Source organism: Meriones unguiculatus, chromosome 3 (genome assembly GCF_030254825.1).
Source record: "Meriones unguiculatus strain TT.TT164.6M chromosome 3, Bangor_MerUng_6.1, whole genome shotgun sequence".
NCBI classification, from domain to species: domain Eukaryota; kingdom Metazoa; phylum Chordata; class Mammalia; order Rodentia; family Muridae; genus Meriones; species Meriones unguiculatus.
Window position 1 is genome coordinate 97128670 of NC_083351.1, and position 26956 is coordinate 97155625.

Consider the following 26956-nt stretch of genomic DNA (forward strand, 5'->3'; position numbering starts at 1 on the left):
CACCTCACTGTGGGGTTCATGTGAGGGGAGGGTAGAAGGCCTGCTACCACAGTCTCATTTAGTTGGATTTTAGCTGACATAATTAGAGCAAACAGTTCAGAGGAAGTTGAGAATGGAAATGGTCATTTTCAATGAACAAGAAATGCAAACAATGTACAGCCTGAGAGGGACAAACTGAGACTCATCAAAACTTGCTGCAAACTCAGACTAACTACCAGCTTGATCTTTGGAGCCTGACTGATCTCTCCTTGAGTGAAGACTGGTCCTAGAGACAAGCCTTCAACCACAGACTGACAGAGCAGAACTCATAACAATTCTTACATCCCCTCTCAGTGTCCCCCGGACATCTTCTTTACATGATTCACACAAACCTGACCACCTGGAGATTGTGGGGAAGTTCAAGGCTACACGCAAAGACAGCGCTGTCTTGCTGTTCAGGCTCCAAACACTAGTGGCCCTCCATTCAGACCTGGCCTGTCTATCAATTACAGAACATACCACTTTGAAAACACACTCCACACTTCCCTGAGTAACACCTCTCAGGTCTTTGTCCCACTCATGACTCTCATGAGTGTGGCACACAGCAATCACTGATTTTTGCCGTAGGTAATCACAGATGGCTGTCCTGACTCAGTGTGTGGAACTGACCCTGAAGAGGACACGTAAGATTATATGCCAAGTTTTGCTGGCAACACGGAATGTTTAATTCAAATATTCCTTTCAAGGTAAATACAACATGCTTTGCTCGGACTGTTAGGGGTCTAGATGTATCTGTGGATTTTAGTGTCAGTATATTGCTCCTGACTTGCCGTAATGAAATGGTGGGTGGAGTGTACCCAGTAAACCGTTGGGACTCACACTCTCATCTATCTCACATATTTTATGTAACAAGGGCAAAGAAGAGAACAAGGTCTGCCCTGCTGAGAGTTAGCCAGGCAACCACACATACATTGTTGACCCAAAATACACCACTGCGTTTGAAAATAACTACTGACTGACCCACTGACACAAACCTGTAACTCAAAAACCAGAAAGTAAGGAAAACCTGCACCTCTCAAGTTTACTTCTTGCTTATGTATTTGACTCCTTTTCAAATCTGTCCAAATAAATTGGGCATCTGCTCTCCATGACCTCTGAGTTATGACACGTCCTCTCCAGGAGCTGAATGTCTGATCCAGCCACCTTCCCTCCAGAGTTTTCCAAGAGCAACCTCACACAGCACTGCTCCTCCGTGAGCCGGCAGAAATGAGTAGAACGTCTTCGCTCACATCATCACGCACACAAACAGTAGCACACAAGGAAAAGACTTTGGAAGAAATATCTGGACACCATGGAGCCTGGAGTCCACCCTGGGGAAGAGGAAGGGAACCCACCTTAGAAGCTGGGCTTACTGTTTGCATATACTATCACCACAGGCCAACCACAGTGGAGGACATGCTTGTCACTATCCACATGCAGAGCTGGAGGTCTGTTCTGACTGAGTGTAAAGACACATTCAACACAGTGGAACAAGGACTGGGATGGCATCCAAGAAACAGAGAAAGAGCCACGAATGTGAACCACAGACAGCTGCATCAGTCAACGAGAAGCTCAGAGTGAAATGGGAAATCATGGGAATCTCAGATTCAACGGAAAAGGAGCCAAATGGAAACATTCAGTGAAAACCTGATAAAGGTATCATCAGCTCATGATAGGAACTGGCTCAGACTACTAGCCACAGAGAACATACGTTCCCTGCAAATAGGAAAGAATATTCAAAGAAAAGAATCGGGCCTCACATTCTAAATGCAAACAAGTATCTAATCTTCAAATTTTAATGTCCTTAACTAAAGTATGTGAGTGAGAAAAGTACAAATTACATGTTGACTGAGTCAAAAGAACTTAAGCACAATTCTCTTAAATCACCAAGTGTTGATTGCATGGATTTCTGTCATGGTGCTGGCTGTAAGAACCTGCAATGTACCACTGAAAGTATTTAGCAAATCTACAAACTATATTCAAGTGTTTTCTGACACAGACACAGGTAGCCTAGGCTGCCTGGAACTTGCTATGAAGCAGGGAAGCACAAGAGGGTCCTGTTTCCCCCTCACAAATGCAGAGGTGACAGACAGGCCACAGAGTAGGCTGATGTGTGTGTTTTTTCTACAGGTCTGTTTACTGTAAAGGACATGAATACAGATAGGTGTGTGCATCCTAAGTGAGCATGCTGCTGAGCATCTGTGAAGAGAAAGAAATCAGTTTTGATGGACAAGGCAGTGTACTTTTTTCATCTTGAAAACGTAAACCGCAATGCTACCATGTTTCTCCAGGATATTAATGTTATTCAACAATTGAACTTTTCCATTCTTGAAGTACCGAGCCAGCTTCTCTGTCCCAGAAGCACACCTTGATTCAGGCAGACAAGGCAGACAGATACATTCTAACACAGCGCCTTCTCCCCAGCAGTGACCAGAATCCTGATGTCCCCTGGCTGCAGCAAAGCTTCTACAGGTCAGCTCCTTCCTGCCTCCATTCCACCCCCGCCTGTTCCCTCCGGTCCTCCGCCCCCCCGCGCAGTCCCTCAGGCTGCACTGAACCCTGGAACAACCTCCATGTCCGAGATCCATCTGCTGAGCCAAACAGGACCAGATCCAACTTTGGGGAAGATGCGCCCATGGTTACCAAGAGCCAAACGCTACTGACTTGTGACGTCACGGTGACTACATTTCCCACAAGTCTGTGCGCGGCCAGGGAGTGCAATTTCTACAGGTCCTGGTTTTCCCTATTAATTTCAGTAGTTTGGAAACATGGAGACCACGAACTATATCCAGTTGTAATGAGCCGCTTACATACAAATGAGAATTTTTATGTAAGATGCGGCTTCCCTCAATTCCCGTGACCCAGATTAGAGGAGGAGGAGGCAGTTAAAAGGCAAAGGTCACATTTACTTCATTTCCGTGGAATTTACATCTCTTTGAGGAGCTGCCTCTCTCCCAGTTAGGTGGCAATAAGTTAGTTTACAGAAACCAGAGCAAGCATTAATCATTTCACAAGATGTTTACAATTTTGGGGAGGAGGGAAAGTGGCTGGGAGATAATCTTTTAGGAGTTTAGTGGGTGCCTAGCACAAAATGAAGTTTTCCTTAGCTGTCACAGAGGATGGAGAGCAGAAGCAGGTTGTCAGACTGATTTTAAAATTCAGGATTCACAGCCTGCAGTGGTGGTGATATTCTCCTTTAATCCAAGCACTCAGAGAAGCAGATGCAGGCACTTCTGTGATTTCCAGGACAGGCTGGTTTACATACTGAGCTCCAGGGACAGATGGGACTACACAGAGAAACCCTGTCTTAAAACACAAACAAACAAACAGTCCAGATTCTTAATAAAAGATGGTTGTGAATCCAGCCTTTACACAATTATTAGGTTTACAAGATGTCTCTCATCATTACGTTGTGATTTTAGTCTTCAGTCTACTTATTATAAAATGTTAGTAAAGCTTGAACAAAAATGAACTTGCTAGGTGTTCTGGAATGATCCTTTAGTCACTTGGGAGGAAGAGACAGGAGAGTCAGAGTCATAAGTGAGACTTTGTCTCTGAAACAAAGAGGGAGGGAAAAATCAGGTTGGTCCAGTCATACTCAGAAATAAGGGAAGCAGTAACCTAATGTGGGGATGAGGGTTATCTTTTTAAAACAGTTATCTTTTAAAATGATTTGAAACCCCTTTTGATGTTCTTGCTTATGCTTCCAGTTGCTCTGGAGCTTATGGCAGAAGAACCCTGAAACCAAAGCTGGTGGGGGAAGCTATTGAGACTCTGTTTCAAAATCCAAGGTAGAAAAACAGAGAGAGCTTCCTTAGGGGAAAAGCGCTCGCCTAGAATAGTGGCAGCTTTGGCTTAATACCCAGTACTGCACATACATAAGGAAGCCTCGTTCTCCTGTGTTGACACTCTGTGTGAGCCCTTGTCAGTGTTGTGAGTTAGCAAGATGGTCTGAGAAAGAGAGACACTGCAATGATAAGCTTTAGAAAAAAGTGTTAGATGAATCAGCTTCTTATGGTTTGACTGCCTAGGAGCTTTGCAGAAGGTCTTTTATTGATTGTTACACAAATGGCTTTTAAGCAAGTCAATTCCCACATACCACAACCTTATATCTGATCTAGGAGTTGTCTTAGGAAACCATTACCTAAGCAGTCACAAGCATTATAAGAATGTTGGATTTGCCAGGATTGTTTTATAACTGAGGTCATGTTACTGTTCTGAAATTCCCAAGGAACAACAATTCCATGAATCTAAGAAAACAATCTTCGGTTATTCACAGGAGATTACCACAAGCCCTAAGAGCCATCACTCTGGAGCAAATGCCAGGTGCGATGGCTCTTCTAAAATTCAACTAGGATCCATACAAAGATCAGACAAAACAGCAGGAAAAACAGTTTTCATGTGAACATTGTCGTCCATATGAGTTGGAGGTTGAACAAAGTTAAAGTCCAGCACTCTGATATTACTGGCAAAGATCTCCCAGAATCCATTGCAGGATCTTTCTGTCTGTAAGTCCTTTGTCCATATTTTCATCCATTAATCTATGTAAAAAAAAAAGTAGTTTTTGTGAGATTTTACCAGAACTCAGCAACATTTTCCCTAGGTTTTCACAATTCAGGCAAGTATTAACCATCAGGTCTTCTCCGAGCTCATGCTTACCACTGCTGTCCCTCTCCCAAGATAAAATGTGCACAGTCTTGATTCTTCCTCGAGTACAAAGATATCAGAAATATATTCACAGAAATACGAAATGAGCTTCTTGGAATTCAGGAACCTAATACTCATTTTAAGCCATAATCTTCTACCCTTATATCATCCAATTTTGCTTTCATCTTTTACTTAGGTATATCATTTAGTCCATCTCTAAATGTCCCCATAGACTTTAATAGTTCCAACTGTAAATGTAAGTTTTATTTGCCAGATGTATTGTCATCTCAGAGGCTCACTGCTGAATAATCTCCCCTTTTTAGTTCTCTCTGAACTCTGGCTGGCTGGTTCAATTCAGCTGTTCTGGCTCAAACTCCTCTCCAAGGTGACTGATTGAAGCTGGCTTCTCTTTGATTCTCACTAATTGTTCTGCTTGGACTCAAACTAACTATGAAAATGTGTTTTAATCTTCTGGCTCCTTCTTCTCTGGCTTCAGCTGCCTTTGCTGACCTACACTGACTGCATTAACTCACAAATGAACTCAACTCGACTGCACTACACTCACTGTACTGACTCCCAACTAACTGAACAGAGCTGCCTCTCTCTCTCCCTGCACTACTCTTAAATCGCTTCTCTTTACTGTGTTGTTCTTGTGAGACTTGGGCATATCCTGACTCTGACTGCATGGATACTTTCTTCTACAAACTAATTTTATCTTAAAGATGCATACTAAGGTCGTGTCTGTATTCTAGCCAGAGGGATAAAGCTGTGTGGCCTGTCCGCATTCTAGATTGATCACACAGACCTAGGTATTTGGATGTGATCCCTTGCCAGAGCACTCATGTTGCTGGACTAAATTTCATCTATGCCCAACACTTCCGAAGGGGAAAAGCAATCTAGAAAAGAAATAATGGAACAAAGTAAGACATAAATGCAGGGGGAACACTCAAATGCTATAGCATCACATACCTGGCTTCTGAGGCCCCTATAAAATGGTCTAGACTACAAAGAATTGGGCAGCCCCAAACACCATCTCTGTGATATGAAGGAGGGATAGGTCTTGTTTTAGGTTAGCTGTTTCCCTTTCAAGCAGGGTTTATCAGTAGACAGTCTCAATTCTGACATGGGTACATGGTAGGGCTCCAATGAAACTTAGCTATCACCTGCACTGTTCCGTACAGTGATCCATACAGACTGTAAGGAGGGACAGTGTAAATGTCTAGATAGTCTCCATGTTTATCTGCTGGTCTGATTCTACTGAAGTTCCACTACTTCAGTACCTATTTCTGATGTACTTCTTGAGGGTGAATGAGGCCGCCTCTAGGTTGGGACATTTCACTTCAGAAAAAAATTGCATGTACTGTCATGATGAAGGGAACAGTGAACGCTTCTATAAGGCACTGTTTATAGGTTCATGGAACTATTCCCATAAAATGAAGCCATACACATTTAGAGAGGTCTTGCCTATTAATCTACCATAGAAGTCTCCTGACAGATATTACCAGAAAGTTTGTCTCCTAGATGATTCTCATTTCAATAGTCATGCCCTCTGGCAACTGAGCTTGAAAACCATATACATCAGTAATAGTTTCCTGGTAGTGAGTCTCAGAAATGCTTTTTATCTTAGTTACTGTATCTCACTTTGGACTTGGCTTTCACATGACCCTAATAGACAGAAATCTGTAGGAGTCTCTGAGCAAACTGAGGTTGGTACTCAAAGAGTAAGGTCCATCTGGATCTGACTATACTTGTGTTTGCTTAGCCACTTCTCCAGCCCGCCACTCATCTTACACATTTACATGGATTCTGTTGTTCAAAACCATGTCTTAAGGCTTGCATGACCAGCAATTTTGACTATCCTTGGACATCTTGCTTGAAATCTTAATTCTTTTGTGCACTTTATACATTGTTTAATCCGTTACTCCTAACTACACTGTTCAGTAGCCACACACTTGTTTCTGACTTTCCATAATATTAGTCACCATAGAACTAGGAAAAAAAAAACAGAACATAAAAGAACAGAGATAAAAAAAGCAATGATAAGAGAAAAGACAGTCAGGTATATCTTTTTAGCTGATATCAAACCCTACTACAGAGCTATAATGAGAAGGACTGAATGAGATTAATTAAAAACAAACATATAGACAATGCAATGTAAAGTAAGACCCAAGGATAAATGCTAACGCAATGGACATGTTAATTTTGACAAAAGTATAAAATCTAGGTACTGGAACTGACAGCCTTTTCAACAAATACCATTGTTAAAACTAGATATGCTCCTGAAGATGAATGAAACTAAAGCTATGTCTCTCATCCTGCGCACACAAAATATTCAAACTAGATGACAGACATTAATTTAATATTGTGAATGCAAAAAGTATCAAAATAACAATGGTTTTAGGGATCTCTAAGGGAATAGGACAGTGGGAAGTTAAGTAGTAAGGAGAATTTATTAAACTGCCTTACGGTTGTAGTCTAGGTATTCCAGTAGTACTGGTTTCACTATGAAATTGAATGAACCTTTTCGTTTACTCAGTACAGGAGGCTGGATGTCTCTGCAGTTCCAATCTGGTGCTGAAGAATTCCGTATACTTAAAGAGTTGCTGGTTTTATAGTCTATGTTGGAATCCAGAAGATGTTGGATTTAAAAAAGATTGCAAGTGGATGGAGACTTAGGGCAAGCAGTGAGAAAGCAAAATTTCTTTCTTCAGTATACTTTTATCCAACTAAAAGGTATGGACTAGCTTTAGGATAGTCTTTCTTTTCAATACAATATGAATAAGAAAATCCCTTTTTAAGGGTGCTCAGAAGCTTAGGATTCAGCTGATTCCAAGGCAGGCCATGGTGACAACCAATGAGTGAGTCATCACAGTAACTAACAGCACAAACACAATGCACATACATTCAAACCACATAAGGCATCAAATTTTAACTGAAAAAGGAAAAAGGACATTCATTTGCACATAGGCTCTACTGATGTGCTAAGGTTATTTTTATAAAACTGTGTTTCTCAATTTCACTCTTAACCTGGCTATCGCACAAATAGTTGAGACTCTACTATATTATTTTAACAAGCTTCACAGCACAATACCTGTGCAGTTACTACCCTATTCTGAACTCTCTAAACTAATCTGGCTTCCTCCCAGCATATGTCACAGACATACTTCTACTTTGTGGTTTTCTTGCTCTAGGTCCTATTTCTTAATGTCTCCTGGACCTTCTTCCTCAACTCCTCCTCCCCTGGCTGGCAGGAAGTCCAGCCCTATTCTGCTCAACAATTGGGTATAAGCTGCTTTGTTGGCATATCAGGGGACAATTGGGGAAGAGTGTTTACACAACATTGAGCAAGCTTCTCAGAACAAAGACTGCAACCAGATATGATGGGGGGCGTGTGCAGGCATCAGCATTTGAGTTACACAATAACCTTATACCTACACTGATGCTACATCTTGGTGACTGTGTGGTGTTGTTACAAGTATAAGAAGCAAGGTAACATTTTTAAAGGGAAAGGGGTAATCAGAAGGGAGTAGCCTGAGAATAAAAGGGGAAACAGGTAGAAGATACTGATGCATATGTGTTAATGTCAAAGTGATACTTTTACTTGGCATGTAGTCTAAGTAACACTTCCTGTAGCTATTATTGTTAGGAAACGTGCGAATGTGAAGGTTACACGCGGGTTCACAAATCACACCACGAGATCGGTTCCACGTGGGAGGTTTATTAGGGAAAGGGGGGAAAGCGGTCGCAGAGAGACGAGGCAGAGAAGGGGGGCTCCTGTTCTCTTTATAGGGTGACTCAGGGCATGCGCAGGTGGTTCCAGGTGGTCAACAGGTGGTCTGGGTGTCTTTTCAAATGCTTGATAGCTGGTCTGTCAGGTCCCGGGGCTGCCTGTAGAAGTGCCTGCTTACTGATCCCAACATTCCTCCCTTTTTGTTTTATTAAAAAGCGAGGAGTCAGGAAGGAGTGATGGTGGGGGAAGGGCATAGGGACAACTTTTGCTCTTCAAGCTACTTCCTGCTGGTTAGGGGCGTTGTCCATCTCGGGATACAGCTGGTCCACACCATTGGAGTCATAGTCATCTGGCTCTGTGGGCAGAGGTTGATAATCCTGTAAGAGTAACTGATTAATGGTTTGGTTAGAGATTTTTTGCATTTGTTGTTGGAAAAATGTAGAGAGGAAGTTAATTAAGCAGGGTGCAAAAATCAAAAGCAGAAAAACTAGCAAGAGAGGTGAGATAAGGGGCAGAATCCATTTCCATATGGGATTCTGAAAGGCCCAAGAGCTAGATGCCTCCAGCTCTTCCTTTTGTTTTTGTAAATCTGTTGTTGGATTTTGTCCTTTACTATACCCGACTGGTTGACATAAAAACAGCATTCCTCCTGGAGGAAGAGGCAGAGGCCACCTTCTTCAGCTGTGAGGAGATCCAATCCGAATCGGTTTTGAAGTACTACGGCTGCCAGCAAGTCAGTCTGTCCTTGCAGGGTTAGTATTGTCTGAGCCACCCTTTGAAGGTCCTGGATGAACTGGGAAGAAAGCTGATAATACAGAGTTAGTGAGGTAGCTAATCCTGCTGTTCCCGTCCCTAAAGCTGCCAGCAGGGGTAGGATTTGAATTGCCCTCTTTTCCTGCCGGGCAGATTTTGAGTCCACAACCGGGATTGGTAGGAGCTCTCTGTCACTTATTACCCCCAGCTCAGGGAAGAGAAGTACCAGAGCGCAAACTCCTGACCAACAAGCAGGCAGACGATGGTAGACCAGAGTATCACAAAGAATTGAAATATTATTTCCGGTAGGGCATTGGGGTTGAGATGAGGTCTCAAGGATTACAGTTTTATTACAGTCTAAAGAATTTAGTAGTCCTACAGAGTGTGTCCCAGATGCCTTGAAACAGCTTGCCATGCCAAAGAGGGTGATATGAGAAAGGTAGGGGGTTGTGGCAACCGTAGAGTCAGGGCAGTTAGTAAATGATGAGGTAAGGTTGTTTGACAGAGTCACTGCAGAGGCTGTCAGCGGTACCTCTGACTTGGTCCTCTGTGGTACACACAGCCAGCAAGCTTCAAAATGGCCCGGTTGGGTCACATTAAGGAGCTTGTAGGCTGAGGTCAGAGTCTGGAGTAGGAGATTAAATGACAGGTTTGTGTCATTCATAAGAGGGGATGTTAGAGAGGTAATAATCTTAGAGGAGTGTCTAATTATCTCTTCTACTTCTCCCATTCCCTGATTTTGGGTAATTGGAACATATTTTCTTTGGATACGGATAGTACTTATCAGGAGACCAGGTGTGTAGTGGTGGTAGAGTTTTCCAACAACGCCTCTTTCCCATCTGTCATCCCATGGGTCTTGGATGTATAAGTAGAGGGTTTTTTTTTTATACAGGTTAAGAAGTGTTTTTTGTGCTGGTGTGTGGATTTGGCAAGACCAGTATGGGCAGCCTCCATACGTGTCTGGCCATTTTTTGCAATAATCCTTTGTTTGATCAAAGAGAAAGCAAACAAAAATTCTATCAAATAAAGTGGGAGAGATAGAAGTGGGGGTGATGGCTATCTCAATTGGCTCCCGACAGCCTCCTGTAGAGCAGTTTGTTGACCCTATTTGGAGAGATTTTTTATTATTAATGATGGTTTCTTGAACCTCAAATCTCCATACGGAGGGATTACCTTTAGCAGAAATAGGCAAGAGGGAGAGGAGGAAAGATACATATCCAATCCAGTGGAGTCGAACACCGCTCCTGTGGTGAGGCCTCATTCTTCTGGAACTGGAGACAGGGTGGTTGATCTTGGCATCTTTTGGAGCTTGAGGGAGCAAGGCCCTGTTGGGGTTGATATGTAGGAAGGGGCATTATCTTGAGGAGAGGGGGTGAAAGGCTTAAGGTGGGATAGATGAATCCAGTGAGGGAAACCCTCAAGTTTAGCAGCTGTGGGAGTCACAAGAATCACCTTGAAAGGGCCATTTAGGAGAAAGGGTTGGGGAACTTTGGTTTGGAGGGGAAAGAAGGACCTGGTCCCCAATGTTAATAGGAGATGGACAGGGGTTAGTGTATGGCCGTGGTAAACAGTGGTCAGTAAAGATCCATAGAAGGGAACGGAGATGACAAAGTAAGGGAGTAAGCAGGTGGTCAGGGAGAGGAGAGGATTTAGCTGAAAGACCAGGAGTTAGGACCGGTCTCCCGTACATGAGTTCAAAAGGTGAAATAGACAGGGGTGTTTTGGGGAGAGCTCTCAGCCTGAAAAGAGCCAGGGGGAGGAGTTTTACCCCATCAAGGTGGAGCTCTTGTGATAGTTTAACGAGAATGCTTTTTAGGGATCGATTAGTTCGCTCTATCTTTCCTGAGGACTGAGGATGGTACGGGACATGAAAATACCAAGGAATGTTAAGGGCTTTAGATAAGGTCTGGAAAATCTGAGAAGTGAACTCAGGGCCATTATCTGACTGAAGGGAAGTAGGAATTCCAAAGTGTGGGATAATCTCACGGAGAAGGAGATCAGAAACTGTCTGAGCTCTCTTGTTAGTGGTGGGGAAAAGCCTCCACCCATCCCGAGAATGCGTCCACCAAAACCAGGAGATATTGGACACGTTTGACTGCTGGCATATGGGTAAAATCAAGTTGCCAGTCAGTCCCAGGGAGGGAGCCCCTAGCCTGGTGGGTAGGGAAAGGGCGGCTATGATATCCCTAGTTAGGATCTGAGGTCTGGCAGATCTTACAAGAGGCAGTAATGGTTTTTAGGAAGCGTAAGTCCTCAGAGGTAGGCTGCAGGTGAGCTCTAACAAAGTTAGACAAAGCTCGGCTGTTAGGATGGAAGAGCTGGTGTAGATAGGATGGGATCTGACGGGTGTCAGGAGAGGGCGGGGGAGATGTGGGTTGTAGTGTGAGGATGTCTTGTGGTGGGAGGGAGGAGTCTAGGCCTTTTAGAGCTGCAGCCTTAGCTGCCTCATCAGCCCGGCCATTTCCTTTGGAAACTATGAAATCGTCCATCTGGTGGGACCGGCAGTGGACTACTCCAATGGCTGTGGGAAGGTGGGAGGCTTCCAGCATGGCCATAATTTGGCCTACATTGGTTACCGATCTTCCCTTTGCTGTGAGCAACACCCCCCCCTCCAGATGGCAGCATGGGAGAGAATATGAAAAGCATATTTAGAGTCTGTATAAATGTTGAGGGATTGTCCCTGGGCTAACTGAAAAGCTCGGGTAAGAGCTATTAATTCGGCCTGTTGATTAGTGGTATAGGCAGGGAGGGCTTGTGCCTCAACTACCTCAGTATCCAACACTATGGCATAACCTGCTTTTCGAGCTCCCTCACGTACAAAGGAGCTGCCATCTGTATACCAGGTATAGACAGCCTGAGGCAATGTGCCCTCCTGTATGTGTGAGGGGTGGGGCAATAGTTCCTCTAAAGTTTCACTGCAAGAGTGAGATGGGGAACAGTCAGAGTTAGGTCGGGGAAGGAGGTTTGAAATATTAAGGGGTAGGCACAGTTGGAAAGTGAGGGTAGAGTCTTCTATTAGCGCCACCTGGAGGGAAAGGACCCTGGAAGGAGGTAAAGTTTGTAAGCCTTTGTATGTTAAAAGGTGAGACAGATTGTGAGAAGAGAAGACAGTAATAGGTGACCCAAAAGTTAGTTTTTTTGACTCTCTAATAAGGAGCTCTGCAGCCGCCAGGGCACGAATTCAGGGTGCCCATCCCTGGATTGTCAGGTCTAATTTTTTTGATAGATAGGCTACAGGTGCAAAAGAGGGTCCCAGTTGGTAGCCCAGGGCCCCAAGGGCATATCCCTCTTTTTCTGTTACATAAAGGGAGAAGGGACGGGTTAGGTCTGGAAGATGTAAGGCTGGGGCCTCAAGAAGAGCCTGGTGGAGCCTCCGAAAGGGCTTAGTAACAGGTTTTAGAAGGGGTTCATGTAAAGGGCCTAAGGCTGCCTCATACAAGGGGCGAGCAAGGAGGGAAAAGGAGGGGACCCAGGACCGTAAGAAACTGGCCATTCCCAGAAACGATAAGATTTCCTCTTTATTAGAGGGAACTGCCAGCGACCATATTAGTTCTTTCCTATCTAGGGTAATACCCTTGTGAGTTGGATTTATTGTTAGTCCCAGGCAGGTGACCTCAGAAGTGGAAAGCTGGACCTTGGAGGGTGAGACCCCATAGCCCTTGCTGGATAGGAGATTTAGAAGAGCAGAAGTGTTACTTTGGCTAACTTCTAGGGAGGGGCTACAAAGGAGAAGGTCATCTACATATTGTATAAGTTTAGACTTAGGGAGAGATAAGGAGAGTAGATCAGAGGCTAGGGCCTGGCCAAAAAGGTGTGGACTGTCCCAGAACCCCTGGGGTAAAACAGTCCAGGTGAGCTGAGTAGAAACCAGGGTGTCAGGGTCAGTCCAGGTAAAGGCAAAGATATTTTGTGATTGGGCATCTAAGGGAATAGAGAAAAATGCATCCTTGAGATCTAGAACTGAGAAATGGGAAGTACCTGAGGGGATAGTGGAAAGGAGGGTATACGGGTTAGCTACCACAGGGTGGAGAGGAATGACCGAAGAGTTTAGTAGGTGGAGATCCTGAACTAGGCGAAAGGTTCCATTGGGCTTTTTTACTGCCAGGATGGGGGTATTAAAAGGGGAAGAGGTAGGGCGGAGGAGTTTTTTTTCTTAGAAGATCAGAGATAATAGGCTTAGGTTCCTTAAGGCTCTTAAGAGGAAGAGGGTATTGAGCCTGAGCAATATACTGGGTGGGGTCTCATAGCCGAATGGTTACAGGGGAATGGTGACTAGCCACAGAGGGGTTTTGGACATCCCAGACTTGGGGGTCCACTTGAGAGGCTGGTAAGGGAAGTGGCGTGTCAGAACTGGTGGGCAAGGTGGCTAGGAGGAGGAGGAGGAGGAGAGAGGGCGCTGGCGAGCTTGGGGTCAGGCGGATGGGCGGAGTGAAGGAAATAGAGGCCCCTACTTTGGCTAAAAGGTCCCTTCCCATTAGGGGAACTGGACAGGCTGGCATTACTAAAAAGGAATGAGACAAGGGGACTCCCCTAAAGATACAATTAAGTGGTGGAGTCCGGCAGGGCTGGCAAGGCTGTCCCCCTACCCCGACAATAGAGGAACTACAAGGAAAAGTGGGACCCCAGTACTCCGTTAGGACTGAGTAAGTGGCTCTGGTGTCCACAAGGAAGGAGATGGCTCGAGAGTCTTAAAAAGTGCCTTAAGGTTGGTAAACGTAAGTCATACATGTTTAAGAGTCTAAAAATGTGTCCTAAGGTTGGTAATGCAATTATAGGTTCTAAAAAATGTTTTAAGGTTGGTAAATGCAAATTCTAAAGGTTACAAGGTCTAAGGTGATTTAAGGCATCTTAAATAGGTAAAAAGACTTAATATTTCTTTCTGTTGTTTTGCAACTGTTGTATTGACTGTTCAGAGTTTTGACCTTTATCAGTAGAACTCTAATTTATTAATCTGACTCTGATACAAAAACATTCCACTATACCACTATGCCACTATTATGGTCCTAAGCTCAAGATGTAAGCCTCCATAATGTCTATGCTTATACTAAAGTTAAAATCAAGTGAGTTTCCCTTTTATTTCATAAAAGGCTTTTGCCTTTTCAGAGCTCACCTTAAAAAGTACTTATGCTGTTAACACATATGTATGTCTACTGCTTTCTTCTCAATACACAGTACAATTGTGATACTAGCATGTCTAAAGTTTTATCTCCTTCTTAAAACTTAAAAGTAATTCTTGTAAGCTGCAGAAAGTCCACCTAAATCTACCTCTCAGGACAACTAGACTCCAGATAAGTACTGCACTTATTGCCTATCTCAAAAGGTGGGACTCCTCCCCTTTCCCTGGTTTTGGGACTTCCTTTCCTGGCTACCAAACTGCTATTTACTACATGCAACCACTGGCTAGATTGGTGAGTTCACTCCATTTTCTCAGCATACACACCTCTCTTGGTAGGGGAAGCTTGACCACAGAGCTCTGGCAACTTCCTACTATCTTTTGAGATGGAAGGACCCCCCCTCAGCCGTAGCCTTAATTGTCTAGGTTTGACCCTCTATGCTAACTTTCACTTTAGGGCCACACTCTCCCTTGGGCGGTACACCCCCTCTACAGGTTCCTTCCTCCCCCTCGCTTGCGCACCCGCTCGCTCACTCATGGGAAGGTCCTCTCTCCCACACGGTTCCTCTACTTCTCTGCCCCCAATGGGAGACGCCCAGACACCCGTCCCTCCAGACAGGCTGGAGAATTTCAGGTTTCTACACCTAGTGCCAGCTGGCACCAGGGCCTCTAAGTTTAGACGCTTCTGTAACCAAACCTCACCTCAATGACAGATCAAAAACAAAGCCTTCTTTAAATATTGCCAGTGATTGGGTAAATAAAGTCCCATCCAGGTAGACAGAGGTTTGCATGTACAAGCCTCATCGATCCAAACCTTTCAATGTATACCTACAGGATTTTCTCTATACTCAACTTTATCTTTTGCCTATATATGTGTTTCAGTGTCCTGCCAGACACAGATGTTTCCTACAGCCACAACATCGCCAAAGCAGCTACAGGTGTTCAACTCTGACCTCACAGACTTCCAACAAGCTGCAGGTGTTCAGCTCTGACCTCACAGACTTCCAACAACCTGGACCTGCACCTTCCCTCCCAGCCATGGGTGTTCTCACAGACCTGGAAAAGCATCAAAGCAGCCTATTCTTCCTGGACTTGGCCAACATTTCAGCCTTTTGACCTCCCTACAGTGCCCCCAGTGTCAGCAGGGAGTAGCCAGAAGAGAATCTACACCCGTTATTCACTTGTTAACAAAAGGCTGAAGTGGTGTGCTTCAGGACCAGGACAAGCAGCTCCAGGTTCTCCCAGCTTTCCCCATCCCCTACCTGCTGCCTTGCATGGCTGGCAACTCTCTCTGTTGACAACCCTCTACCCTAAACCCTCTACCCTGAGTTTTCCAGGGCAGAGACTTCTCTTATTCTTAACCTTGCAACCTGACCATTTGTTGCTATAACTCTTCTCTCTCTCAACCTCTTGCATGACAACCAAGCGCTGCTTCCAATGAGCCTAAATTTATATACTTTAACTTACCTTATAAAAGGCAGCCCAAGCTCCCTATTTTTAATTATAGAAAAAGGGAGGAATGTTAGGATCAGTAAGTAGGCACTTCTACAGGCAGCCCCAGTTAGACCAGTTATCAGGCATTTGTGAAGACACCGAGACCACCTGCTGACCACCTGGAACTACCCGAGCATGCCCTAGGTCACCCTATAAGAGAACTGGAGCCCTCCCCTCTCTCTTTTTTCCTCTCTTCCTCTTCCGCTCTCTTCCTTTCTCTCTCTTCCTTTCTCTCTCTCCCCGCTTCCCCTAATAAACCTCCCACGTGGAACCGATCTCGTGGTGTGATTTGTGAACTCGAGTGTAACCTCCACATTCCTGCACTGGTCCTAAAAATTATAAAATACCAGACACGGGCAACTTATAGGAAAAGCGTTTAATATTGCTTGTTGTTGAAAGTTACCGTCTACCATGGTGAGAAAATTAAGACAGCACAAACTTGAAGCAGCTGCTCATGTTGTCTCCCTAGTCAGGAAGCAGCAGAAGGTAGATGAGTACAGGTTGCTCTCCATTGACTCTCTCCTTTTACAATCAAGGATCCCAACCAACAAATGGGATCTACCTGTCCACCCACTATCAACAGGACTTCTGATATGAATTAAACTAATCAAGATAAACCCTTTAAAGGAATGCCCTGAAGGTTATCTGGGATTCTAGATTTAATCTATTGTCAACTGATCATTTCTCCACCCCTTGTTACCAGAACTCAAACACTCCTTAAAAACATGTTTTAAGTTTATTATGTGTGCACGTACATATGTCTGTCAGTGTGGACCCATGCATGCAGGTCAAAAGGCCACTTTCAGGAGTTGGTTTCTTCCTTCTCTATTGTGTGGGTACTGGGGAACTTTTCCAGTCATCAGGATTGTTGCAAAGTACATTTAACCCACTGAGACATGTATATTAGCCCCAGCTATATCACTTTAATCATAATGTTCCTTCCCAGTACCAAGTCTTATATTCATCCCCTACGTCAACTAGAGTCCAGCTGTCAAAGTGCATAATTGATTTAGCAATTTCATGAGTTGAAAAAACCATAATCTACGCTTTATCCAAGACTCAGGGCAATCTCTTCATTCTGACCTCCTCTAAAATAAAAACTTAGCTACACATTCCAACATACAATATAAACATGTCCATTCCAAAACAGAATAATCAGAGAACAAAGAACGATCAGACCAAAACCAAAACTCCAGCATGAGAAACTCCCAATCACGCAGCTCCACTTTGGCATGCAGGGGGTGGGGTGGTATCTCTGATGAAATGCGGTTGACTCCAAATGGCTTAGGAAGTCATGCCTGGCTCTGCTGGCAGGACTAATTTTCTTTGTACTATGTCAGCCCATTTCTTCAGCAGACCCTGTCCTTGCCTCATACTCCTGCATCTCCAATATCCTTGGTCATGTATTGATTTGGTTATATAACAGATTGCTATCTTCAGACTTGAGCATTCTACAAGATTCTGATGTAATGACTTCTTTCAGTCACATCAAATACATCATATTATTTGTAAGCAATGCCTCATGTTGTTTATCCACACTCTGTATTATTAGTATGTGTGTACTACACTCCCATAAAATCCATTACTATGTAAGTTCTAAGAAAAGATATTGTTACACTATTGATATTAGCGTTGCTTTATTTGCTGTTATGAGGTGTGTATACTAGAAAAGGATCCTACCAGACTCATTGTATGTAGGTTTCTCTACAATATGAACTCATACTGGGCCCTAAGGCATGAACTTAGTTAAGGCTTTGTCACGCTGTTTAATTTGTAGGATTTCCTAAAAAAAAAAAAAAAAAAAAAGAAAAAAGAAATTTTTTTCTGATGTTATAGTGTAAAGAATAGAACACACAAATTCTCTTAGTAACTGAATGTCTTAGTTTCATTCATATCTAAATTTTTCACACTGAGTTTGGAACAATTGTTCAACATGTAGCTACTGTCTTTGCTTTTACAAAGTTCATCTACAGTATGAAATTTTTGGTGTTAAATAAGGAAACATAAATTCTTTGTCGTATTCTTTTCTGCAATATAAAAATCCTGGTGTCCAGTAGAGGATGAACACATCTAGAGGCTTTGTGACATTGTCTCTAGTAGAAAGTCTGACAGCAACAGAGGTATGAAGAGGAAGGACATGCCTCCCATGTTCTTTGTTTTCCTACACTGATTTGTTGGAGTCATAAATGGCATGGCCAAAAACAACTTCAGGGAAGAAATATTTTATTTTCAACATAAGGGTCTCTGTTTCTCTTCCGGGGAAGCTAGGGCAGGAAATGAAGCAGAGACCATGCTTGCTGACATATTCCTCAGCCTCTTCCTGCTCACCAATGATTCTTATGTAACCCAAGAACACCTCTTCAAGAGAGTTCTGCTTGTCCTGGATGGATGCTCCTACATGACTTAACAATCAAGAAAATGACCCCCATACATGTCCTAAGGCACGCTGATCCAGGAATTCACAAATTCAGATAATGTGAAGTTGATAGCTGAAGCTAAGGAGGACATTTGCACCTTCAGGATTTCTCACCTATATAAATGTTTTGGTGTTACTGAAGACTGAAGTATTGTTCAAGGCTTAGGGACAATAATTGTATGTGTAGAGTCTCTGTAGTATGAAGTTTCTGCAGATAAGTACAGTGTGAAGAACATGGAAAGAACGTGCCACATTGATTGCTTTCATAGGCTTCTTATTAGAATAAACTATTTGATGCTTATATAGACATAAGAAATAGCTAGGCCCTGGTCCTTTTCTGCAAAGGAGTAGGGTTTCACTCAGGAGTGAATTCCTGATGTTGATCCAGGACTGATGGATAACTGAAATCTTCACCACATCCTTTACATGATAGCATTGAGGTTCAGGATGAAGATCATTGTTACTTAAGATATGAAGAGACACTAAAAGCCTGTCATTTCCTTCACATTTGGACAGTTTCTCTGCAGAATGAACTTTAATGATGGTAGAAAGCGTTGACTCCATGCCAAAGCACTCACCATTCTTCACATGTGCATGGCTTCTTAATGGATTCATTTATCTTGGGTAAGGTCTGAATGCACGTCAAGTTTCTATTAAGAATGAATTCCTTGATGTCTTTTAAGGGATGAAGACCGGAAAAAACATTTGCCACACTCTTCACATTTATAAGGTTTCTCTCCAGTATGAACAATATGGTGCTGATTGAGGCTATCAAGCCTAGAAAAGGCTTTTCCACATTGTTCACATATGTGGGGTTTCTCTCCAGTATGAACTCTCTGGTGTGCAGTAAGGGCTGAGTAATTAGGAAAAGTATACTGACATTCCCCACACTTATATGCATGAATTTTTTGATGTTTTTTAAGGTCTAAAGTAGAGTAAAACATTTTGCCACATATTTCACATTTGTAAGATTTCTCCCCAGAATGACGTAATTTGTGCCAAGGAAGGTATGAGAGAGTGGAAAATGTTTTCCCACATTGTTCACATTTGTATGGTTTTTGTCCATAATGAAATCTTTGGTGATCCTGAAGATGCGGAAAAGAATAAAACCTTTTGCCACATTCTCCACACTTGTAGGAATTCTCTTCAGAATGAATCCTTTCATGACGCTTAAAGAATGCAGAAGAGTAAAATGCCTTGTCACAGTCTTTACACTTGTAGAGTTTCTCTCCAGCATGAATTCTTTGATGTCGCTTAAGCAATGAAGGATAATGAAATGCTTTGCCACATTCTGCACACTTGTAGGGTTTCTCTGCGGAATGAATTATTTGATGCTTCTTAAGCAATAAAGGACAGTAAAATAATTTCCCACATTCTTCACACTTGTAGGATTTTTCTGCAGAATGAACTCTTTGATGTACCTTAAGCAGTGAAGGGTAAGAAAATACTTTAGCACATTTTTCACACTTGTATGGTTTTTTCCCAGAATGATTTTTCTGGTGTCTATAATGGGTTGAGCGAGCACTAAAGGCCTTCCCACATTCTTCACACTTGTAGGGCTTTTCTCCAGAATGTATTCTCTGGTGTTCAGAAAGTTTTGAATGAGTATTAAAGGCCTTCCCACATTCTTCACACTTGTAGGTCTTTTCTCCAGTATGAATTCTCTGGTGTGTAGAAAGTCTTGAGGGAATACGAAAGGCCTTCCCACATTCTTCACACTTGTAGGGGTTCTCACCTGGAAGAATTCTCTGGCATTGAATAAGCAGTGAATTACAATAAAAGGCCTTGCTGTAATCTTTACATTTATTGAGTGTTCTTCCTGTTGACCAAAAGTTCAGATATGAACAAAAGCTTAGTACATTCTTTATATTTATAATGTTTATCTTTAAATGGAGAAATTTACTCATTCTTACATTATTGATAAATCAAACAACACTATATTTCTACATCTATATTCACTGAGAATAATTCAGAAAATATAGTAGATGGAAATAATCTAAACTTCTATTGAAGTAAAAGCCTGAACAAACTGAATACAGAAATAATGGCACACCAGGTGGTGGTGGTGCATGCCTGTAATCCCAATACTCTGGAGGTAAAGGTGAGTAGATATCTGTGAGTTTGAGGTGAGCCTGGTCTACAAAGTGAGTTCCAGAACAGCCAAAGTTACACAGAGAAACCCTATCTCAAAACAAAACAGAATAAAAGAAAGAAGGAAGGAAGGGAGGGAGGAAGGGAGAGAGAGTGTGTGTGTGAAAGAAGAAAGAAAAAAAGAAAAGAAAAAAGATAAGCTGGGCACAGTGGCTGTAATCTTGTAATCCCAGCAATCTGGGAGAGAGAGGCAGGTGGATCCCTGTAAATTGGAGGATAGCCTGGTCTACAAAGTGAGTTCAGGATAGCCAAGGCTACATAGGGAAACCCTGTCTCAAAAAACCAAAAAAAACACCAAAACCCAAAACAAACAAACAAACATACTACCAAAAACAAAAAACTCAAGTATGATTTTTATGACAGCATTGTGTCTCAATGCGTATGGTAAAGCCTGGCTTTCTGTTGGATCTTTGGACCTCAACGCTGTCCTGTGATCCCTTCTTTTCTACATACCTGGATGCACAGTGGCTGCCTCTTTTCTCTTCACACCCGTAGGTCCTTGTCTTTGCTCCAGAAATGTCACAAGATATGGCTTAGAGACAGTAAGACCTGTTTGTAGAAAAAGGGAACAAGACTGTTTGTGTGTTCTTCTACTGGGAATTGACATGTTTCTTCTAGCACAGTGTGTATCAGGAAAGACATGATGCAATAAATGATTGCACACAATTAGTACCTTAAATGGTTTCTGACAGGATCATTACAATATATAAAGACATTTACAATGCCAAGAGTGAGTTTTATTTAAAGAGAACGGCATTAAAACTGAATTGTGAAACATTTTCATTAATGTGTAAGATACACGCCTATTGCAACAGGGTTTCTAACATCCCCACTACTGTGAAGGATGCATTCTTCCAACACAGACAGGCTAAACATACAAAAGTGAAAGCAATGTTTCTCAGCTAAACGTATTCCCTAATTTTTCTTTAAAACCAAGAATATCAAACTTGCTATTGGAAAGGACAAGCACCCATGAGATAATGTATAGAATAAGAAAGTCACATGTTAACAGCGAAATAAGAATTCACTATGAAAGTGATCCTCACCCAGGAAATCAAGGTTGCTGTAATTCTCCAACATCACATCCCTATACAAATTCCATTGGGCAGAGTTCAGACATTCCCTCTCTTCTGGAGAAAAATCAATGGCCACATCCCAAAATGACAGCATATCCTGAAATGAAATGAAGGTCAATGAATTATACCACAGTTTCAATCAATTATAGGCATTGTGGGTCTAGTTCTGTCAGTGTGACACAGCTAGGGTAATTTGAGAAGCAGAAACGTCAGTTTAGAATGTGCATTCCACATTCCTGTATGCAACCCTCTAGGAGGCTGTTATTACTGATATGAGACAACGCAGCCCATTGTGAGTGGTGTAAACCCTGGGCAGGTGGTCTTAGATGGTGGAAGAAAGCAGCATGAGCAAGTTTCAGATGGCAAGCCAGTAAACAGTGTTCCTTCATGACGTATGGTCCAGTTCCTGCCTACAGATTCCCTCAGTGATGTCGTGACTTCCCTCAGTGATGGCCTGTAACCTGAAGTTCTAAGCTGAAATAAATCCATTCTTCTCCAAGTTGCTTTGTTCACAGTACTTATTATTATAATAGAAACTATCACTGTAATAGAAATGATGCAGCAGTTCTGGACTGAGGTCTGGATTCCTTAATTTGTACAGGCTTCAGTAGTGATCCTAATGACAGTTCACCAAGAGACACAAGATGGAGCAGCCAAGGGATAAAACAACAACAACAAAAATGAAGAACTCACAGACATGACATAATTTAGGTATCAGAACAAATTAAAACCCAGCAGATATAGGAATACCAACACTTTTCTTGAGTATTTCAAATACACTAAACATCACTCTCATCTTCTTGTCATTTCCCTTTTCCATTTTTTCTCAGAGAATGTTTGATATATTCCTAAAACATGTCTTCAACATCTGATACCTGTGTCTCACTGTATTATATCCAAGAATTATAATTGGTGGTTGTGTGACTGAATGAAAATGGCCCCCATAGGCACATCTATTTGAATACTTTGTCCACAGTTAGTGGAACTCTTTTAAAGTAGGTATGGCCCTACTTTAAAAAGGAAGAGCTGTGTTCATGGAGTTGGGCTTTGAGTCTTCAAAGCCCAATCTAGGCCCAGTCTGACTGTCTGTCTGTCTGCCTGCCTATCTGTCTGTCTCCCCCCAACCCCCATCTGTGGATTAAGATTATGATCTCACATACTGCTCCAGCACTGTATCTATCTGCCTGCCATGCTCTTTGCCATGCTGATCACGAACTAACCATCTGAAACTATATGCAGGCCTCAAGCTAAATGTTTTGTTTTATATGTTGTTATGTTCTCTTCACAGCAATAGAACAGTGACTAGGAGAGCAATGGTATTTTTTTTCTTATTTTTAAATTTACAATATTTCAGAGTTTATTTTTTCATATTATTGTATAAGTTCCCAAAATTACTTGAGAGAAATCATATTGTATCCCCCCTTTTACTGAAAAAAGAAGAGATTTCTATATTAATAGTTTTGCTATAATTTTGAGGATAAACCTTGCAGTTTTTCCAACAGTTTTAGTATGTTAATATCCTCAAATCATAATTTTTATTCTTAAAATGTTAAAAATGTTGTCTTACATGCTTCTGAAATGTACACATGTTTACATACGTCCAGCATTCAAGACAATAGTACTGTGAACTTTGTTTCAGAGCATCCAAGTTTAGTATGTTCTCAAGCCTCAGCTTTCCGATGTCAATGGCCAATGAGAAAAACCATTATATTTCCAACTTCTGGGAGTTACAACATATGGATGAAATCAGGTGATACAGGTCTTTCTGTGCCTAGAATAATTTCCAGTTTCAGCCATATCTTCATTACTTACATTATTTTATCCCTTTTCTTCTGAAATATTATTTAATTAAAATATAATTATGACATTTCCAAATCTCTCTCCTAACTCCAATCAAGATCTCTTTGAAGTTCCATGACCTTATGTTCCAGACATATATTCTCTTCTGAGATCCATGCACTAACTATGAGTATCTGCCTAGGCTCCTAATCCTCTTTTATCAGGCCTTAGCTGCTGTTTTTGCCAAGATGTGAGTGGCACTTGTGGCACCTTTAGAGATACCTGGCCATACTGGTCATTGCTGTGGTCACTGGTGTTACGGCTAAGTAGGATGACTTAATGCTCTCTCCCTTGGAAGCATGCAAAACACCTTCTAGCACTGAAACCTCGTCCTTAGGTAGGAGACCTTCAGGTCAGATCCAGCTACAATCCTGAGTCTTGTGTTGAAGTGCAAGCTGTTTTCAGCACTGGAAGGAGCTATAGTCAAATGACTTTTGGTATGAAGGAAACATACACTTTGTAAAGAAAGATTAAACCGGAAAAAAAAAAAGTTTTTAATCATAAGGGTAGAGTGAAGCAGCAGTGAGGAGGCCAATAGATTCCCAAGTCATAAGTAGAATGAAAGAAGTTGGCAAATAGAAAACCTTGTCATTTTTCAAGGAAAATGCAATTACTCTGTTGAAGGCGTCTTTGTAGCTAGCAGAGCACTTTCCACATTTACAAGTAAGTGAGAACCATAGGTTCCACTCTTCTTTACCTCTGAGATCCAGACAGCAGAGAAAATGCTCAACATGGACAACAGCAGGAACCCAGGGCAGAGGGAAGGTGGGAACATTGTTCCTGAGAAAACCAGAGCAGATCCGATGGAGAACTGACTGCCAGGATCACTCTCTGATGCTGCCCAGCACAGGCCACCGCTGTTCCTCACACAGAAGTGTCTGCTGTGCTCAGTCCACTTTCATCAGTGTGGGCTTCCTGTAAGGGGAGGGCAGAAGGCCTGCCACCACCATCTCATTTACTTGGGATTTTAACCAATATAATTAAAGCCAAGAGTTCAGGGAAAGTTGAGACTTGCAATGTTCACTTCCTGTGGAGTGGAAATACAAATAAAGTCTGGCCAGAGGGGGATACACTGTGACTCATTGAACACTGCTGCAAAGTCTTTCTAATCCTGAACTGGGACTCCGGCTGTTCTCACCTTAGAGAGAAGCTGTTCCTAGAGACAAGCCTAACAAGAGAGTGGACGTAACTATACTCATAAGCACTCCTGTATTTGTGATACTGTTCCTCAGGGATAGTTTTTGACAGACACCAGAAAAACTTCAGTCCTATGAGACTGTGGGGAAACCAACTCTAGATGCAAAGCGAGGACTGTATTACTGACCAGGTTCGAAACACTAATGACTCTCCATTCAGACCGGGCTTATCCATCAATTACTGAACATACTGCTTAAGAAACACACTAAAGGCATCCTTAAGTAACAGTGTACTGATCTGTCCCAACCTTTGACACACATAACTGTGGCACACAGCAATCATTAATTTTTGCTTTAGAGTAACACATTTTTACAATACAATGACTCAGATACTGTAATTGGAACACTAAAAAGGACATAAAAGACTATATGCAATGTGTTTACTGAAAAAATATAATAAATAGTAAGATTTTTGTGGATATCCAGCAAACAGTTGGGACTCAACCCTCATCCACCGACTTACCTTTATGTAGCTACCACAAAGAAAAGAACAATGGGGTGCAGAATTTAAAGCATTGGCCAACCAACCCAAACATACACTTTTCAACTCAAAATGTCAATGAATTTGAAAATATTTGGCTGGACTCAGTGACAGAAAGTTTTATAACCCCAAAAGACAAAGAAATGAAAATCTGTGATGCTCAAACCTATGTGTTTGGTTTCTATTCAATTCTGTTCAAATGACATCTAGAATTTCTTTCAGTAGTCTCTGACATACTCATACAGATGACCAGGAACTGAGTGACATTATCCAGCATACTTCCCCTCAGAGTTTTCCAAGAAATGGCCTGTGTAACACAGCAAGGTTAGTACATGAGTGTGTGAAAACCAGTAACTCTCCCTCATATCCTCACTTACATTAGCATGCAAGGAAAAGCTCCTAGAAGGAACAGGCAGGACACCATAGGGTACTACACTACTCGCCATGGAAGAGGAAGGAATGGCACTTTGTTTTGCTGTTTGGATGACACAGTACCACCTGAAAATGACAGTGGAGGCCATGGCTGTCATTACCCACATGCAGACTAGGGGTCCTGCTTTGGCTAACTGTAGAGAAGCATTCCACACCCAGGTTAAGCTGTAGTGTAAGGAAGGAGAGGGCCCCCACAGGAAGAGAAGCAGGGAGGGGGTGTAACTCAGCTGTGGACTGCATCAGTCAAGAAGAATCCCGGAGTGGGAATGAGGGCTGTTTAAGTCACAGGACTACACACAGGCCCACTGTCCTGACACAGAAGCCTGGCAGCCTAAAACAAGGTGAGGTGTTTGTTCTGTTTTGTTTTCCTGCTCCCGGGGCACCAGCTGATGGACTGGCTTAACATGTTCAAGGCCAGATGGAGGCATGTTTACACAACAGTTGTGTGCCAAGCAGTCATCCTGTCTTTCTTGAAAGTAATTACCATAACTTAGGGGCAGAAGACATTCAGAGGCTTAAACAACTCCAGAGCTCAAGGTGAAGCTGGGCATCAGCTTCTCCAGGCCTCATTCGGCTTTGCAGTGGTTCCTTCTCTGCATGTGTCCTCTGCACTTGTGTTCCCTCACCCCTAGTCAAAGCTTTTCTTCCTTCCTTCCTTTTTCTCTCTCCTTTCCCTCCCTCCCTTCCTTCTTCCTTTTTCTGAAAAAGGGGTTCTTTTTGTAGCCTTGGCTGTCCTCAACTCACTTTGTAGACCTAGTTGGCCTCGAACCCACAGCAATCCGCCCGCCTCTGCCTCCCTGACTGTTTGCATTACTGCAGTGTGTCGCCGCACCCGGCTGTCAACGCTTTTCTTTACCTGGTGATTCCTGCCGAGTTGTCTACACTGTCCCAGAATTTACCAGCTGCTACCTTTGGGGTCTCAGATGGTTTTCCGTTTCATTCATCAGACGGCTGACACGACGAAGACCTGTCGTGGATCACATGAAAGACAGAAAACCCACCTACTCTAGATGTATGGAAAAACCATCAACATTCACCTGAGAGTGGGTCACCTAGTTACAGAATGTTTCCCCAGCCAAGCGGAAAGAGAATTCCCAGCACCACCTAAGGGCCAGGTACTCTGCTGATCCACCAAGCCCAGGCAATCCTGATCCTTACACACTCCGCTACTGCGCAAGGAACCTGCTCTCCTGTCCCACAAGCCCACGGTAGCCTCGGTTGTGCTCAGAACGCTAACAAAACCATCAGTTGGCACCAACAGACACGCCCTCTTCCCAGCCCTGACCTGTTATCCTTATGGACCAGCACCTAAGATCAGCTTCTTCCGGTCTCCCGCCCTCCGCAGCTCCGCTCCCTCCTACGCGGACCCCGCCCCCCGCCCAGGGCCTCAGGCCGCGCAGCTCCCTGAACCGACCTCCACGTCAGGGACGCAATTTGCGAGCTGAGCAGGACGGGACTCTCGCCCAACTTTGGGGAAATAGCACACTTTCAGACAGAATTAACAAGTACTGTTTCCGGAGTAGATCCCTGTGACGACACAGTGACCAGACTACATTTCCCAGAAGTCTGTGCGAAGGAACTTCTGGTATTTGAGTAGGGCGGTTTCTGCA

The 26956-nt window shown here is 42.9% G+C and overlaps 1 protein-coding gene across 1 annotated transcript in view; it reads right to left on the reverse strand.

Moving 5' to 3' along the window:
- Positions 1 to 26194, reverse strand: part of LOC110539780 (zinc finger protein 58-like) — a 35755-nt gene extending 9561 nt beyond the window's left edge. The window contains 4 exon segments of the mRNA XM_060378795.1: positions 18828 to 19990; positions 20776 to 20871; positions 21369 to 21495; positions 23935 to 26194. Of these exon segments, the coding sequence (XP_060234778.1) occupies positions 18828 to 19990; positions 20776 to 20871; positions 21369 to 21495; positions 23935 to 24012 (1464 nt within the window). The 5' untranslated portion in view covers positions 24013 to 26194.
- Between the last annotated feature and the right edge of the window lie 762 nt (positions 26195 to 26956).